The 14,029-nt window shown below is 44.1% G+C and overlaps 1 protein-coding gene across 1 annotated transcript in view; it reads left to right on the plus strand.

Moving 5' to 3' along the window:
* The window catches only part of csmd3a (CUB and Sushi multiple domains 3a), a 631,117-nt gene that overhangs the window by 582,138 nt on the left and 34,950 nt on the right, over nt 1-14,029 (plus strand). The window contains exon 62 of the mRNA XM_060900611.1: nt 3,108-3,181. Coding sequence (XP_060756594.1) covers nt 3,108-3,181 — 74 coding nt within the window. The remainder of the gene's footprint in view (nt 1-3,107; nt 3,182-14,029) is intronic.

Raw genomic sequence — 14,029 nt, forward strand, 5'->3', positions numbered from 1 at the left:
TTGGTCCATCCATGACATATTACTAAAGTAGCCTATTTACTGTTGTTGATGTGGGTCACTTGCTGTTAGCCAATTCACTTTCTCGTACCAGGAGAGCTGAAAGGAACGAGTATTATTCCCTACCTTTTTCACCAAGTCAATTTGAGGCGTTGGTCTACCCTGCTCTTTAATTTTAATTTTTTCCTCGAAAGGAAGACTGGCAAATGGCTTCGCCAAAATTAAATCAGCAATGCTTGGCATCCGTGCGCAGCTTTCTTGCTAGCTGACTAGCCCCCTCAAGTTCAAGTTCAGTCACTCAAATAAACGAAATTTCTGGAACTAAGATAGCAAATTTGACAACACTATATTTACACTTTATTTACAATGAAAATATATAGAAACTAAAAAAGCTGGTAGAAACTGTATGTAATGAATGAAATCGAAATGTAAGCTGATCTCTTACAATACACCACAGCACTTGCGAATCCGCATGGGACTGAACTGAAATTCACCGCTGCCTGTCTATATTTGAAACGAGCTGTCAATCAAAGAAAATATCTGGCCGCTTTCACCAATCACCAGTCTCCTCACGGAAACTGCCATGTCCCTCCCACTGTGAGGCTGGGAGTCTGGTGGGCGGGTGTTTTCGCAGTATTTGTCCAATAACCGTCTTGCATTTTGAGATTGAAAAGCGCATAGCTCCCAAATGCCATTGAAGTCCACTGAGGCTGGGCTGCATCGCGCTGTCACGAGGGGGAAAAACTCACGCACACATTAGGCGAACTGGGGAAAGTTATAACGGAATGATTTCGCACTGTAGTTGGGTTGAGCACATATATTTCTATGATTCTGGATCTGAAATAGCAATGTTATAAGGTCGGCTATAACATAAGCCTAGCGCAATTCATCCTACACGATGTTCGTCATGTCTTAGAGCATGCTCGTTGTCTTAGAGCAATCGCCTGTGATCCTTTGGGATATGACCATTGTCCATACACCTGACGTGTCTGAGCCATCTCAAACGTCACTGAAATGAGAAAGAAGGGCAAACATGCTTGGGATGCCTGCACGAGCAAGCACAATCTTTTTTTGGGACTGTTAGGGGTTCGCTGGTGTGATAATCCAGCAAACCCCCACTAGGCCACCAGGGGGATGACTCAAATGCAGAGGCGTGAGGCGGAAGTAGAAAAAGTATCAAAAGGTTTATTTACAATATTTACAAAAAATCCAAAAAGTATAATCCAAAACGCTCAGAAGATCTTAAGGGAAAAAATAAAAAATCCAAAAGTTCAAAGTCAATACAAAAGCCAAAAAACTAGAGAAGAAAAGGCAAAAATACCAAACGCTCAGAAGATTCACAAAGTCAAAAAACAAAATCTACAAAGTCCAAAAGAAAGCAAAAATACAAAGAACACAAGGACATGGACGAGGAAATCGGAACAGAGGTAACTGGAGCTTAAACATAACAGCACAAAGACTCCGTGACAAGAGGACTGAACTCAGGGGGTATAAATACACAAAATAAATTGGAAACAGGTGACACTAATGAAAACAGGCAATCAACACCAACCCAAAACACAGGACACAGTGGCGACCTCTAGAGGCCAAAACAAACATAGACAAAAAACAGGAAATAACAGCGGCCTCTAGAGGCCAAAACAGTCCCAGTCCTAACAGGGACACGATCTTTCCAAGAGATGTCCAAAATGCGCCTGATGTTTCTTAGATGGAAGGAGTTTAGTCTGCGCTCCTGGCGGTGAGTACAGTGTCCAGCTTTCACTGCCATAGAGAAGCGTGCTTAGCACACACACACCTGATAGACTGCCAGCTTGGTATTGGAGTTTAGTAGGCTGTTATCCCTTACTCTCTTCGCCAGGCGAACCGTGGATGTTGCAGCTTTGCCGATGCGTTGATCAAGCTCCGCATCAAGCTGTGTAGAAACTGTTGTGTGTGAAAACCCCAGGAGATCATCAGTTTCTGAAATGCTCAAACCAAAAACACTCATCTGGCTCAAACCAACACCCACGCCACAGGGAAAGAAGAAAGTCACACTTCACTGTAAGATCACAACTTTTCCCATTCTGATGTTTGAACGTCGTGAACATTAACCGAAGCTCTTGATTTGTATCTGCGTGATTTGATGCATTGTGCAGGTGGACGTATGGGTGTTCCTAATAAAGTGGCCAGTGAGTGTATATAGGATTATAATTAACGGTGCATGAAATTACGTATAAAACAACAGTCGTTAGTTCAAAGTGTTTATTGTCATATGCACAGTAAGGACATGTCCACTTGCACAAGGAAATTCTTAGTTTGCTGTCCACCATGAATGCCAATCGCAAATAAATAAATAAATCGGCGGTAGAAGTAATACAAAGTACGGCAATATAGCGCAAAAAGAAAAGCAAAAGCAACAAAAACACCCAGTGTAGAACAAAATAAAGGTTAAATGTAGTGCAAAATAGGTGGCATAATACAAAAATAAGGCAATGATCAGACGTAGCAGCAGAAGGGCAGTAATGTGCAAACAAATGTAAACAGACGTAAACAGTCAAGGACGGTTTACAGGGAGGTGGTCCATGGTTATAGACTCCTGTCAGCTGTTCCGGAGTCTGATGGCGGAGTGAAAGAAAGAGTTCTTTAGTCTGACAGCATGACATTTCAGACTTGTGTCCCTCCGGCCTGAGGGTAGGAGTGTGAACAGTCCGTGCTGGGGGGGTCTTTGAGGATGGAGGCAGCTCTTCTGTGGACTCTGCGGTGGTAGATGCTCTGCAGAGAGCATCATGTATCCATTAAGGGTTCCTTCAGAGGAAACTGCTTGATTTAATTGATGATGATGATGATGATGATGATGATGATGATGATTTTCGAGTTATCACTCCAGAAGTTCTTTTTCTCTCCAATAAAACGACAAATGATCCGATCAACATGTAAATCTTGAATGAGGGACAGTTCTACATGGACAAACTCTCCAGTATTAACTGTCACTCTCTGGAAGCCCCCCCCCCCCGTTTCACATTTTTCAATTTACAGTGATGGATGTGGTGGTGATGATGATGATGATGATGGTGATGATGATGATGATGATGATGATGGTGATGATGGTGATGATGTTTCTCTCCCCATAGAACCAACCAGAACAACATGTGAGAACCCCGGAACTCCTGAATATGGTTCTATGAACGCAAGCCTGGGATTCAAGGTACGAGAACTGAACTGGCACAAATTCCGACACACAGTCCTCCATCACAGACTCTTCCAACACACACTCCTCCGACACACACTCCTCCGACACACACTCCTCCGACACACACACTCCTCCGACACACACTCCTCAATCACACACTCCTCCGACACACACTCCTCCGACACACACTCCTCCGACACACACTCCTCAATCACACACTCCTCCGACACACACACTCCTCCGACACACACTCCTCAATCACACACTCCTCCGACACACACTCCTCCGACACACACTCCTCCGACACACACACTCCTCCGACACACACTCCTCAATCACACACTCCTCCGACACACTCCTCCGACACACTCCTCCGACACACACTCCTCCGACACACACTCCTCAATCACACACTCCTCCGACACACACACTCCTCCGACACACACTCCTCCGACACACACTCCTCCGACACACACTCCTCCGACACACACTCCTCAATCACACACTCCTCCGACACACACTCCTCCGACACACACTCCTCCGACACACACACTCCTCCGACACACACACTCCTCCGACACACACACTCCTCCGACACACACTCCTCCGACACACACTCCTCCGACACACACTCCTCCGACACACACACTCCTCCGACACACACCCTCCTCCGACACACACCCTCCTCCGACACACACACTCCTCCGACACACACACTCCTCCGACACACACCCTCCTCCGACACACACACTCCTCCGACACACACACTCCTCCGACACACACTCCTCCGACACACACACTCCTCCGACACTCACACTCCTCCGACACTCACACTCCTCCGACACACACTCCTCCATCACACACTCCGCCGACACACACTCCTCCATTACACACTCCTCTGACACACCCTTCTCCGACACACACTCCTCCATCACACACTCCTCCATCACACACTCCTCCATTACACACTCCTCCATTACACACTCCTCTGACACACCCTTCTCCGACACACACTCCTCCATCACACACTCCTCCATCACACACTCCTCCATCACACACTCCTCCGACACACACCCTTCTCTGGCACACACTCCTCCATTACACACACCTCCATTACACACTCCTCCATCATACACCCCTCCGCCACACACTCGTCTGACACACACTCGTCTGACACACACTGTTCTAACACACATTCCTCCATCACACACTCCTTTAACACATACTGTTCTAGCACACACTCCTCCAACACAAACTCTTCTAACACACACTTCCGACACACACTGCTCAACCACACACTCCTCCATTAACACTCTTCTAACACACAGTCCTCCGTTATATACACATCCATCACACACTCCTCTAACACACTCCCCTGACACACAGTCCTCCATCACACCCTCCTCCAACACACACTGCTCAACCACACAGTTCTCCATCACACACTCCCCTGACACACAATGTTCTAACACACACTCGACTCACACACACTCGTCTAACACACAGTCACATGATGCTCTCTGAAGACAGCCGAATGTCGAACTGCACTTCAGATCGGAGAATTTGCTCTTTGCTGGGTTTTTTTTTTTAATCCTGAAATGTCCCACAGTAAATCCTGAAACTAATTAGCTTAATTACTCTCCTAATACACACGCTAATAATTCACCTACAACACGCTCATCAGCTGCTTTCCAAAGTTCAATGATTTTGCAAAATGATTAATGCCACTTGAGGCAGCAGAAGTGTTTCCAGTAGTGAGTCCATTTAAGAGGGTGCGTGTGCGTGCGTGTGTGAGCATGTGTGCGTGCGTGTGTGAGCATGTGTGTGTGCGCACGTGTGTGTGCATGTGTGTGTGCACGCGTGTGTGCATGTGTGTCTTCCCCAACTGCCCTTTCTTTCAAAGCATAATTGACTTATTGTCAGGATCATTCAGTAAAACAGCGCCTGAAGCTCTTCTGCCACTTTAAAGACATGTCTGGACGTCTCCGTCTGCTTTCATTGTCCATGGAGACGTGTCGTTCTTAAACACCTTGACTCATCGTCGTCTTCTGATTTCTTTGAAGCTGAAGTTTCAAAGAAACGCTACATCAGGTGTCTCTATTACCGCTGAACGGAAAGTCATTATTTCCTGTATCTTTAGCTGGCAGGTCTCCGTGATCGGAGCAGGCATCCGGATTATCATGTGGTTAAGGGGCAGGGACAAGCGTCGTCCACTGAGCCCTTTTAATGGAGACGAACGAGGTGGGAAGATCTGTTTCAGAATAAGCTTTGAAGGGCGGAATAGAAAGCTAGCCCTCCTTATTTGGTGGCTAGCTAAGCGTTTTGTTTTGTCACTAACATTATGTAAAAGGAGGATTAGGATTGTTCTCAATCATAATAAATCGGTACCCTATGGGTCCATGTGGCTACTGCTTATAAATAAAAGACTTTTCTGATCCCATGTCCATACAGTAAATATCGCATATATGGGTCTGTCTCAGAAACTGGGTACTGTGGGGGTCCCCCACTAAATATACTCACAGTCAATAAACTATATGGTTTTGAATGGTGATGTTGGTTTTAATTTGAAATAAAATGATGAAAGAAATAATACAGATAAAACTAAACCTTTGATGTGAATATTCAGAATTTGGCAAAAATTCTGCAAATTTGTGGAAAAATGGCGGCTTGATCTGGGACATGATAAATGGTCGACTACATCGCGTTCCCTTAAAAAGGTTGTAGTCCACTGAAAAGTCTACAGTTATCATTAATTGTATTTTAAGTCGTAACTTTACACACCTAAGGATTGGTGCGCTCACAGAATAATCATAACCGTAATAAAACATCATGCAAAATATTTGATCACCGTTGTAACTCCATTTTCCGCAAACCCAAAACCAATACGATCGTGTGTTTTGATCTAAACGGAAAGCCTCAAGGTCAAGGTCACGACCTCACCAAAAGTATTCACTTAAAATCACTACGCCATATAAACATTTAGTTATAAATCTGCGATTTTGTTTTTTAAAATGAAAGCTGAAAGTTAGGTATAGAATATGTTTCTTACAGAATATGTTACGATGGTAGCTGGTCTTGTATGAATTTCTGAGCTATAAAATGAGTTGTGGTCTGTTTTTTACCGTAGCGTGTTATTTGTGTGCGGGGAAGGACACACATTAACAATTTGCATGTGTAGAATGGAATTTTCCACTCCAACAGTTAGAAGTTGATCACGCTTGCATTTGCGGTCTTTCTGTTACGCGGGTGATCTGTTCGGGCGTTATCGCTGAAAAGGTGAGTTTTGACGGTTTTATTTTGTTTTAGTCTTGCACTATAAGGCAATAGAATGTTTCTTTTTCATCTTACTTTCATATTTCGTCGTGTTTGCGTATTTTTGGCCAATATTTTGCAACCATGGTCAATTTAGATCGAACTTTTGATAGACTCTACGGCCAGTCATTTTGCCCCGCCCCCGCCTCGCGTTCCGTCCGGTGCGGTAGTGATGTCCCGTTGCTCGCACGCCGCAGCAGAGACCTGCGCGACCTTCAGCCGGTACAGTCGCTGTTCTTTTACCACCGCCGTTATTCTCATCTTTCCGGTGTGTTCTTGATTTTTCCGTTGTGTCCTGTTTCACCGTATCAAATCCCCAAAATGTATCATATTATTCATATTTAAGTGAATAATCAATTCGGTCATCATAACTTGGCATTTTTAACCCAAGCAATCAAAAAGAGGAAATTTATTCAATATTTTCACTCATCTGTGAAGGAGCGGCTTTAATTCTTCATGAAATAAAAAAAAAATTCCACAGTGGAGGCCAGATAAAGCAAGATACTATCTTTATTCTTATAGACCCCTTCGCATGTTTGCGTGCGCAGCCTGGACCCAGAAACAATGGCGCTGCCCATAGACCGGCATTATGAGCTGTCAGATTATGCAAAACAATTGTCGTTACAAGATCGAGAACGCTACATAAATAAGTTAACTCTAACAAGCGGACATCACCTACCGGATCCGCATTTAATTAAAGAGTGGACGGACGGCAGTACGGTGGTGTAGTGGTTAGCGCTGTCGCCTCACAGCAAGAAGGTCCGGGTTCGAGCCCCGTGGCCGGCGAGGGCCTTTCTGTGTGGAGTTTGCATGTTCTCCCCGTGTCCGCGTGGGTTTCCTCCGGGTGCTCCGGTTTCCCCCACAGTCCAAAGACATGCAGGTTAGGTTAACTGGTGACTCTAAATTGAGCGTAGGTGTGAATGTGAGTGTGAATGGTTGTCTGTGTCTATGTGTCAGCCCTGTGATGACCTGGCGACTTGTCCAGGGTGTACCCCGCCTTTCGCCCGTAGTCAGCTGGGATAGGCTCCAGCTTGCCTGCGACCCTGTAGAAGGATAAAGCGGCTAGAGATAATGAGATGAGATGAGATGAGTGGACGGACGATGTTAGTAAGTTTTCCTCTGATACCTGAAGGCATACTATTTACAAAAAATGTCAAACTCAAAAAAAAAAAAACTATTTACAAAAGTAGCCTGCCATCAACATTCTGGTTACAGCGAGACTACAACTTGATTAACAATGGGACATTCATATTCATTTTGTTTTAATCAAATTATGCCAGTGCTGTGATGGCAATGTGGCTTTAGCTACAACAGCAAATACCAACACTCAGGGGCGCCGCTAGGGGGGGAAGTTAGGACGATTCTAAGGGCCTGGCACTGACAGGGGGCCCTGTGAGGGATATTAATATTATTTTAATAGTATTGCCTTGTGTAAGTTTTTGAAATAAAATATTTCATTTCATCTGTTAAAATATGCAAATTATACATGGTTATGATTTGCTATAACATTTTTCTTGAATTATTTATGACATTGTCATTTCACCCCTCCACCCTTTTTACTAATGGTACAGTCTGATTCTGGGCGCGGGATTAGCGCAGTTTAGAGCAGCTGTCAGTTTCTCTCTGCGCGCAACAGAGGTGAACATTCTAGAAGTTCCGAAGCAGGAGCGATAAATTATGAAGTCCGGATATCACACTCATCTCATCTCATTATCTCTAGTCGCTTTATCCTGTTCTACAGGGTCGCAGGCAAGCTGGAGCCTATCCCAGCTGACTACGGGCGAAAGGCGGGGTACACCCTGGACAAGTCGCCAGGTCATCACAGGGCTGACACATAGACACAGACAACCATTCACACTCACATTCACACCTACGCTCAATTTAGAGTCACCAGTTAACCTAACCTGCATGTCTTTGGACTGTGGGGGAAACCGGAGCACCCGGAGGAAACCCACACGGACACGGGGAGAACATGCAAACTCCGCACAGAAAGGCCCTCGCCGGCCACAGGGCTCGAACCCAGGACCTTCTTGCTGTGAGGCGACAGCGCTAACCACTACACCACCGTGCCGCCCGGATATCACACTGTGTGTGAAAAAAAATCACCTTTTTTCATAGGTATCTTTATTGTATAATTAAGTCTAGGTGTTTTGCCATTGTTCATGTGTGGATTTGTTGATCTTGTTAAGTATTTAACTTTAATATTTTGCACATTAGCTGTGGTCATAGATATCATTGCTATTGTTCATGTGTGGATTTATTGATACTGTTGCGAAGTATTTAACTTGAATATTTGAACATTTGCTGTGTTTTCTAATAAATGTGTGATGCCTAAAAGAAACCAAAAGCACTTAGTGGATTTCTTGCAGTGCACTATGTGATTGTATCAAAAAACTAGTGTAGTTATTCATCAAGGCATACATTTGATCACATACAATAAGTCAAATGGAGGAAACAAAGGAATACATTTTGTAATCCTGATTATTGATGATGTTTGCTGGAGGGCTCTGGAGTATCCATAATGTGCATACAGAATGTTATAAATCCATACTGATACAGTGATGCATGCAATTTCTCTCAACACAAACATTTGGATTGAATGAACGCCATAGGCTACTGAGTGGCCTAATAATAGTTGCTCATAAAAGAATATATATATATATATATATATATATATATATATATCTTCCATAATCTATATCATGGAATTTTCATTTTAAGGCAACAGTCTATTCAGTCTAATTCTGACAGTTCTGCATTTAAAATGTTCATATACCAAATAATTGTATCACCTAAACTTGCTAGGTAGCTGATCACACGCGTAGTAAAGTAAAAGTGCCAGCCAAAAACAGACTTCAAATTTAGTTGCTTGAGCTTGAAAATTTTACCGGGGGGGCCCTAAATTGTAATCTTTCATAGGGCCCAAGATTTCTAGCGGCGCCCCTGCCAACACTAAACAGCAATTTGCAGGAGGTGATGGCATGAAAGGAATGATAGTGTAAAGAGTGCAGCTAAGAGAAATCAGAGCTGCGTAAAAAGCGAGAGGCAGAGAGCAGAAATGAAACTGAACGGGGCGGGAGCTAGGTTAGAGCAGTCAACGTAAGTTGGCATTTAGAGTGAGGGCACACAATTTTACCTTTCCATCCTTGCTTTAAAATTGTGATTTTCGGCGTACACAAATAATGATGGCACAAAATCTGGACTGCTTGAGTCAAGCGAGACCTCTCCTACAAACACAATTGCATGCAAAGCTAAGTTAACATGCTAACAATATTCATTACATTGTGTAACTATTGCCGCTTTTCCACTACCAACGCGGCTGAGTTGGGCTGAGCCGTGCGGTGCTGAGTTGGGCTGAGTCGAGCTGAGCGGGGCTGTTGGAGTTGCATTTCGACTACAACCGCGCTGAACCGTGCTGGCTGGAAGTGGGTGGACACATTGGGTGGAGTTAGCGAAAGTGGGTGGACGTCAGGTGATGTCGTTAGGCAGCGCAAACAGTGACATCAGTGACCTTTTAAGCGGTAGTCTCACAACCCGGATAGTAAACAATAAACATGGAGGACATGGAGTCGTTAGTGTTGCTGGTCTTGGTGCTGTGGCTTGTTGTCGCCGACAACGCCAACAGATACTGGCAAGAGCGTATAGATGAGGCGAGGCGCATAAGGCTTCAGAATTCTCGTAATTCTCCTTCTTCCGGGTTTACGGTGTTTACAGATCCCAGCGCGCTCGCGGGGCGTGTGAGGACACTCCTCCTCACCAATCAGTGCACAGGGGAGTGTCTGCTCACGCCCCTAGCTTCACTCAGCTCGGTTTGGCTCGCTTCAGCCCCACTCCAAAACCGTGCGAGTTTTGGGTGCTAAGCAGGGCTGAAGCGAGCCGAGTCGTGCTGTTCTTAGATAGTCGAAACGCGAGCCGTGTCGGGCTGAAGTGAGCTGAAAAAGGGTAGTGGAAAAGGGCTATAAGACCCAGCTAATCAGACAAACGTTACCAAAGTATTTTGCTACATCAATAAACGAAGACTAGAAAGAATAAAAAAGAGAGATTTAATAAATAGCCTGTGATGAAGTGGGCGCTGCAAACCCGCGCATTTTTGATGGTGCTTTCATCCCAGTCTACACGTTTGATGGCTTGTAGCCATAGACGTCGGCGATTTTTTTGGAATGGGTGAGATCCTGCTGGAATTCTGAACATTTTTACCCCATCACTGCTACGATTCTGACACCCGACAACACAACAACTAGGCATCTCTGAGTCTTTTTTTGGGTCCAGGCTGCGCGCGCAATTTCCGCTTACGTATGAATGACGTTTACTGCGAAGGGGTCTATTAAACATGACAAAAGAAACATTGAGTGTTAGGTAAATGCAAAAAAAATAGTAAAATTAGAAAATTTATTTTTTGACCATAATGTCCCAAATGAGAGAGCAGTTTCTGAGACGGACCCATGTACATGTTATCAGTTACACTCGCCTCATCTCTTACAAGCATCACCAAGCTGTGAGCAGCATCAGGGCTCGGAGTATTTTGGTTCCCAATTCTGTTTACTGTGTTTTGTTCAGAATGCAGCACTGTGAACTCGATCTATTTTCAAAATAGTAAGAAAGAAAGCACTTGTTCATGAATTGTCTCTGAAGCATTATTTAGTACGAACGAGCACATTTTGTTTCACAAGTGTAGCGTAAAGACTCTAAAATTAAAAAATTAAAGTGAATAGCAGAAGTTTGACAAATTATACTTTTACTCTTAAGGCCAATTTATGCTGACAACCCAGTCCTTGCAGATGGCGTCTGCGTAGCCCCCCCCCCTTTCGCAGACGCTCTGCGTGCACCTCCCAAAAATTGTGACCACCGCAGAAGCCTCGCAGACAGCGTCGCAGACAAGAGGGCTCTGATTGGTCCACTCTACATCCGCTGTACACGCACTTCCGCTTCCCTACTTTACCAGTTTGGTTTGTTTTCACGACCGCCATTTTTAAAAACACGAGCGAAGATGGAGCAGCACGAAGAGCGGTTGATTGAGGAAGTGAGGAAGTACGTACATCTATACGACTCCAGTTCTAGTCATTATAAGTAACCGGAGGATAAACACTCCACTAACCACACCCACCAACTACTCCTAGCGATTTCGCGACTTCGCGCCCCCTTGCGTTGTGGCGGTGAATAACATCGCGCACGCCTATTACTCCCCGCTCAACGATAAATTACAACTGTCTGCGAAAAGCTATCCGCGAAAGCCTTGTCGCAAGAGCATGCAGAGGCCCTTAGTTTTCACGGATGAGCTGATTTATTCCTACATGGAACTTTTGTAACTGCAAACCGAGCAGATCGCTCAAAAGATCCCAACGTTGTCTTCGCTGCCTTCTTGGGTTTTTGTTGAATGGCTGGAATTCTTGGCGTAAATATCTGCCAAAAAACTTACAAAACCTTTCAGAAGGACCAAACAAAAGCTGTGATAATCAAAAGGTACATTTTCTTCAAATAAACACCACTTACTCAATATCGAATCAGTAGCCTTGGCGAACCACGAGGTGAATTTCGTTTATCTTTTTATCTGCTGATTATCTTCCGATACTACGAAGTTATAACGAGGTTTCTCTTATTTCGTTTCTGGTTCTGATTGGTTCCGAAGTTTATCAAGAAGTAGAACGGGGAATCGAACTTGAACAGGATAAGTGCTGATTGGTTATGAAGTTTCGCTATTGTTACACTCATTCTTACAACATGATGACATCGCGGCTTCACCGCTCGTTCTTGTGTACCCTTGATAACGCGAGATCAACTATTCGTATCACGAGATCACGATTCGCCGTTCTGCTGATTGTAACGCTTATGCATATGTGCCAGGCTTGTAGTACTCGAGTCCGGCTCGTGCCCTAATTTTAAGGACTCGTGACTTGACTTGGACTTGAGCACTGATGACTCGGACTCAGACTCATGACTTGTGCAATAACCGCATTCGGACTTGTAAATTGGAGACGAGGACTCTGATTTTTTTTCTTTATTTTTTGTAACATGCCATAATAATTTGGCATAAGATATTTATATCTACATTAATTTTTGTACTGTTGACAGAATGTGTACAACCCCGATTCCAAAAAAGTTGGGACAAAGTACAAATTGTAGATAAAAACGGAATGCAATGATGTGGAAGTTTCAAAATTCCATATTTTATTCAGAATAGAACATAGATGACATATCAAATGTTTAAACTGAGAAAATGTATCATTTAAAGAGAAAAATTAGGTGATTTTAAATTTCATGACAACAACACATCTCAAAAAAGTTGGGACAAGGCCATGTTTACCACTGTGAGACATCCCCTTTTCTCTTTACAACAGTCTGTAAACGTCTGGGGACTGAGGAGACAAGTTGCTCAAATTTAGGGATAGGAATGTTAACCCATTCTTGTCTAATGTAGGATTCTAGTTGCTCAACTATCTTAGGTCTTTTTTGTCGTATCTTCCGTTTTATGATGCGCCGAATGTTTTCTCTGGGTGAAAGATCTGGACTGCAGGCTGGCCAGTTCAGTACCCGGACCCTTCTTCTACGCAGCCATGATGCTGTAATTGATGCAGTATGTGGTTTGGCATTGTCATGTTGGAAAATGCAAGGTCTTCCCTGAAAGAGACGTCGTCTGGATGGGAGCATACGTTGCTCTAGAACCTGGATCTACCTTTCAGCATTGATGGTGTCTTTCCAGATGTGTAAGCTGCCCATGCCACACGCACTAATGCAACCCCATACCATCAGAGATGCAGGCTTCTGAACTGAGCGCTGATAACAACTTGGGTCGTCCTTCTCCTCTTTAGTCCGAATGACACGGTGTCCCTGATTTCCATAAAGAACTGCAAATTTTGATTCGTCTGACCACAGAACAGTTTTCCACTTTGCCACAGTCCATTTTAAATGAGCCTTGGCCCAGAGAAGACGTCTGCGCTTCTGGATCATGTTTAGATACGGCTTCTTCTTTGAACTATAGGGTTTTAGCTGGCAACGGCGGATGGCACGGTGAATTGTGTTCACAGATAATGTTCTCTGGAAATATTCCTGAGCCCATTTTGTGATTTCCAATACAGAAGCATGCCTGTATGTGATGCAGTGCCGTCTAAGGGCCCAAAGATCACGGGCACCCAGTATGGTTTTCCGGCCTTGACCCTTACGCACAGAGATTCTTCCAGATTCTCTGAATCTTTTGATGATATTATGCACTGTAGATGATGATATGTTCAAACTCTTTGCAATTTTACACTGTCGAACTCCTTTCTGATATTGCTCCACTATTTGTCGGCGCAGAATTAGGGGGATTGGTGATCCTCTTCCCATCTTTACTTCTGAGAGCCGCTGCCACTCCAAGATGCTCTTTTTATACCCAGTCATGTTAATGACCTATTGCCAATTGACCTAATGAGTTGCAATTTGGTCCTCCAGCTCTTCCTTTTTTGTAACTTTAACTTTTCCAGCCTCTTATTGCCCCTGTCCCAACTTTTTTGAGATGTGTTGCTGTCATGAAATTTCAAGTGAGCCAATATTTGGCATGAAATTTCAAAATGTCTC

This window comes from Neoarius graeffei, chromosome 19 (genome assembly GCF_027579695.1).
Source record: "Neoarius graeffei isolate fNeoGra1 chromosome 19, fNeoGra1.pri, whole genome shotgun sequence".
Taxonomy (NCBI): domain Eukaryota; kingdom Metazoa; phylum Chordata; class Actinopteri; order Siluriformes; family Ariidae; genus Neoarius; species Neoarius graeffei.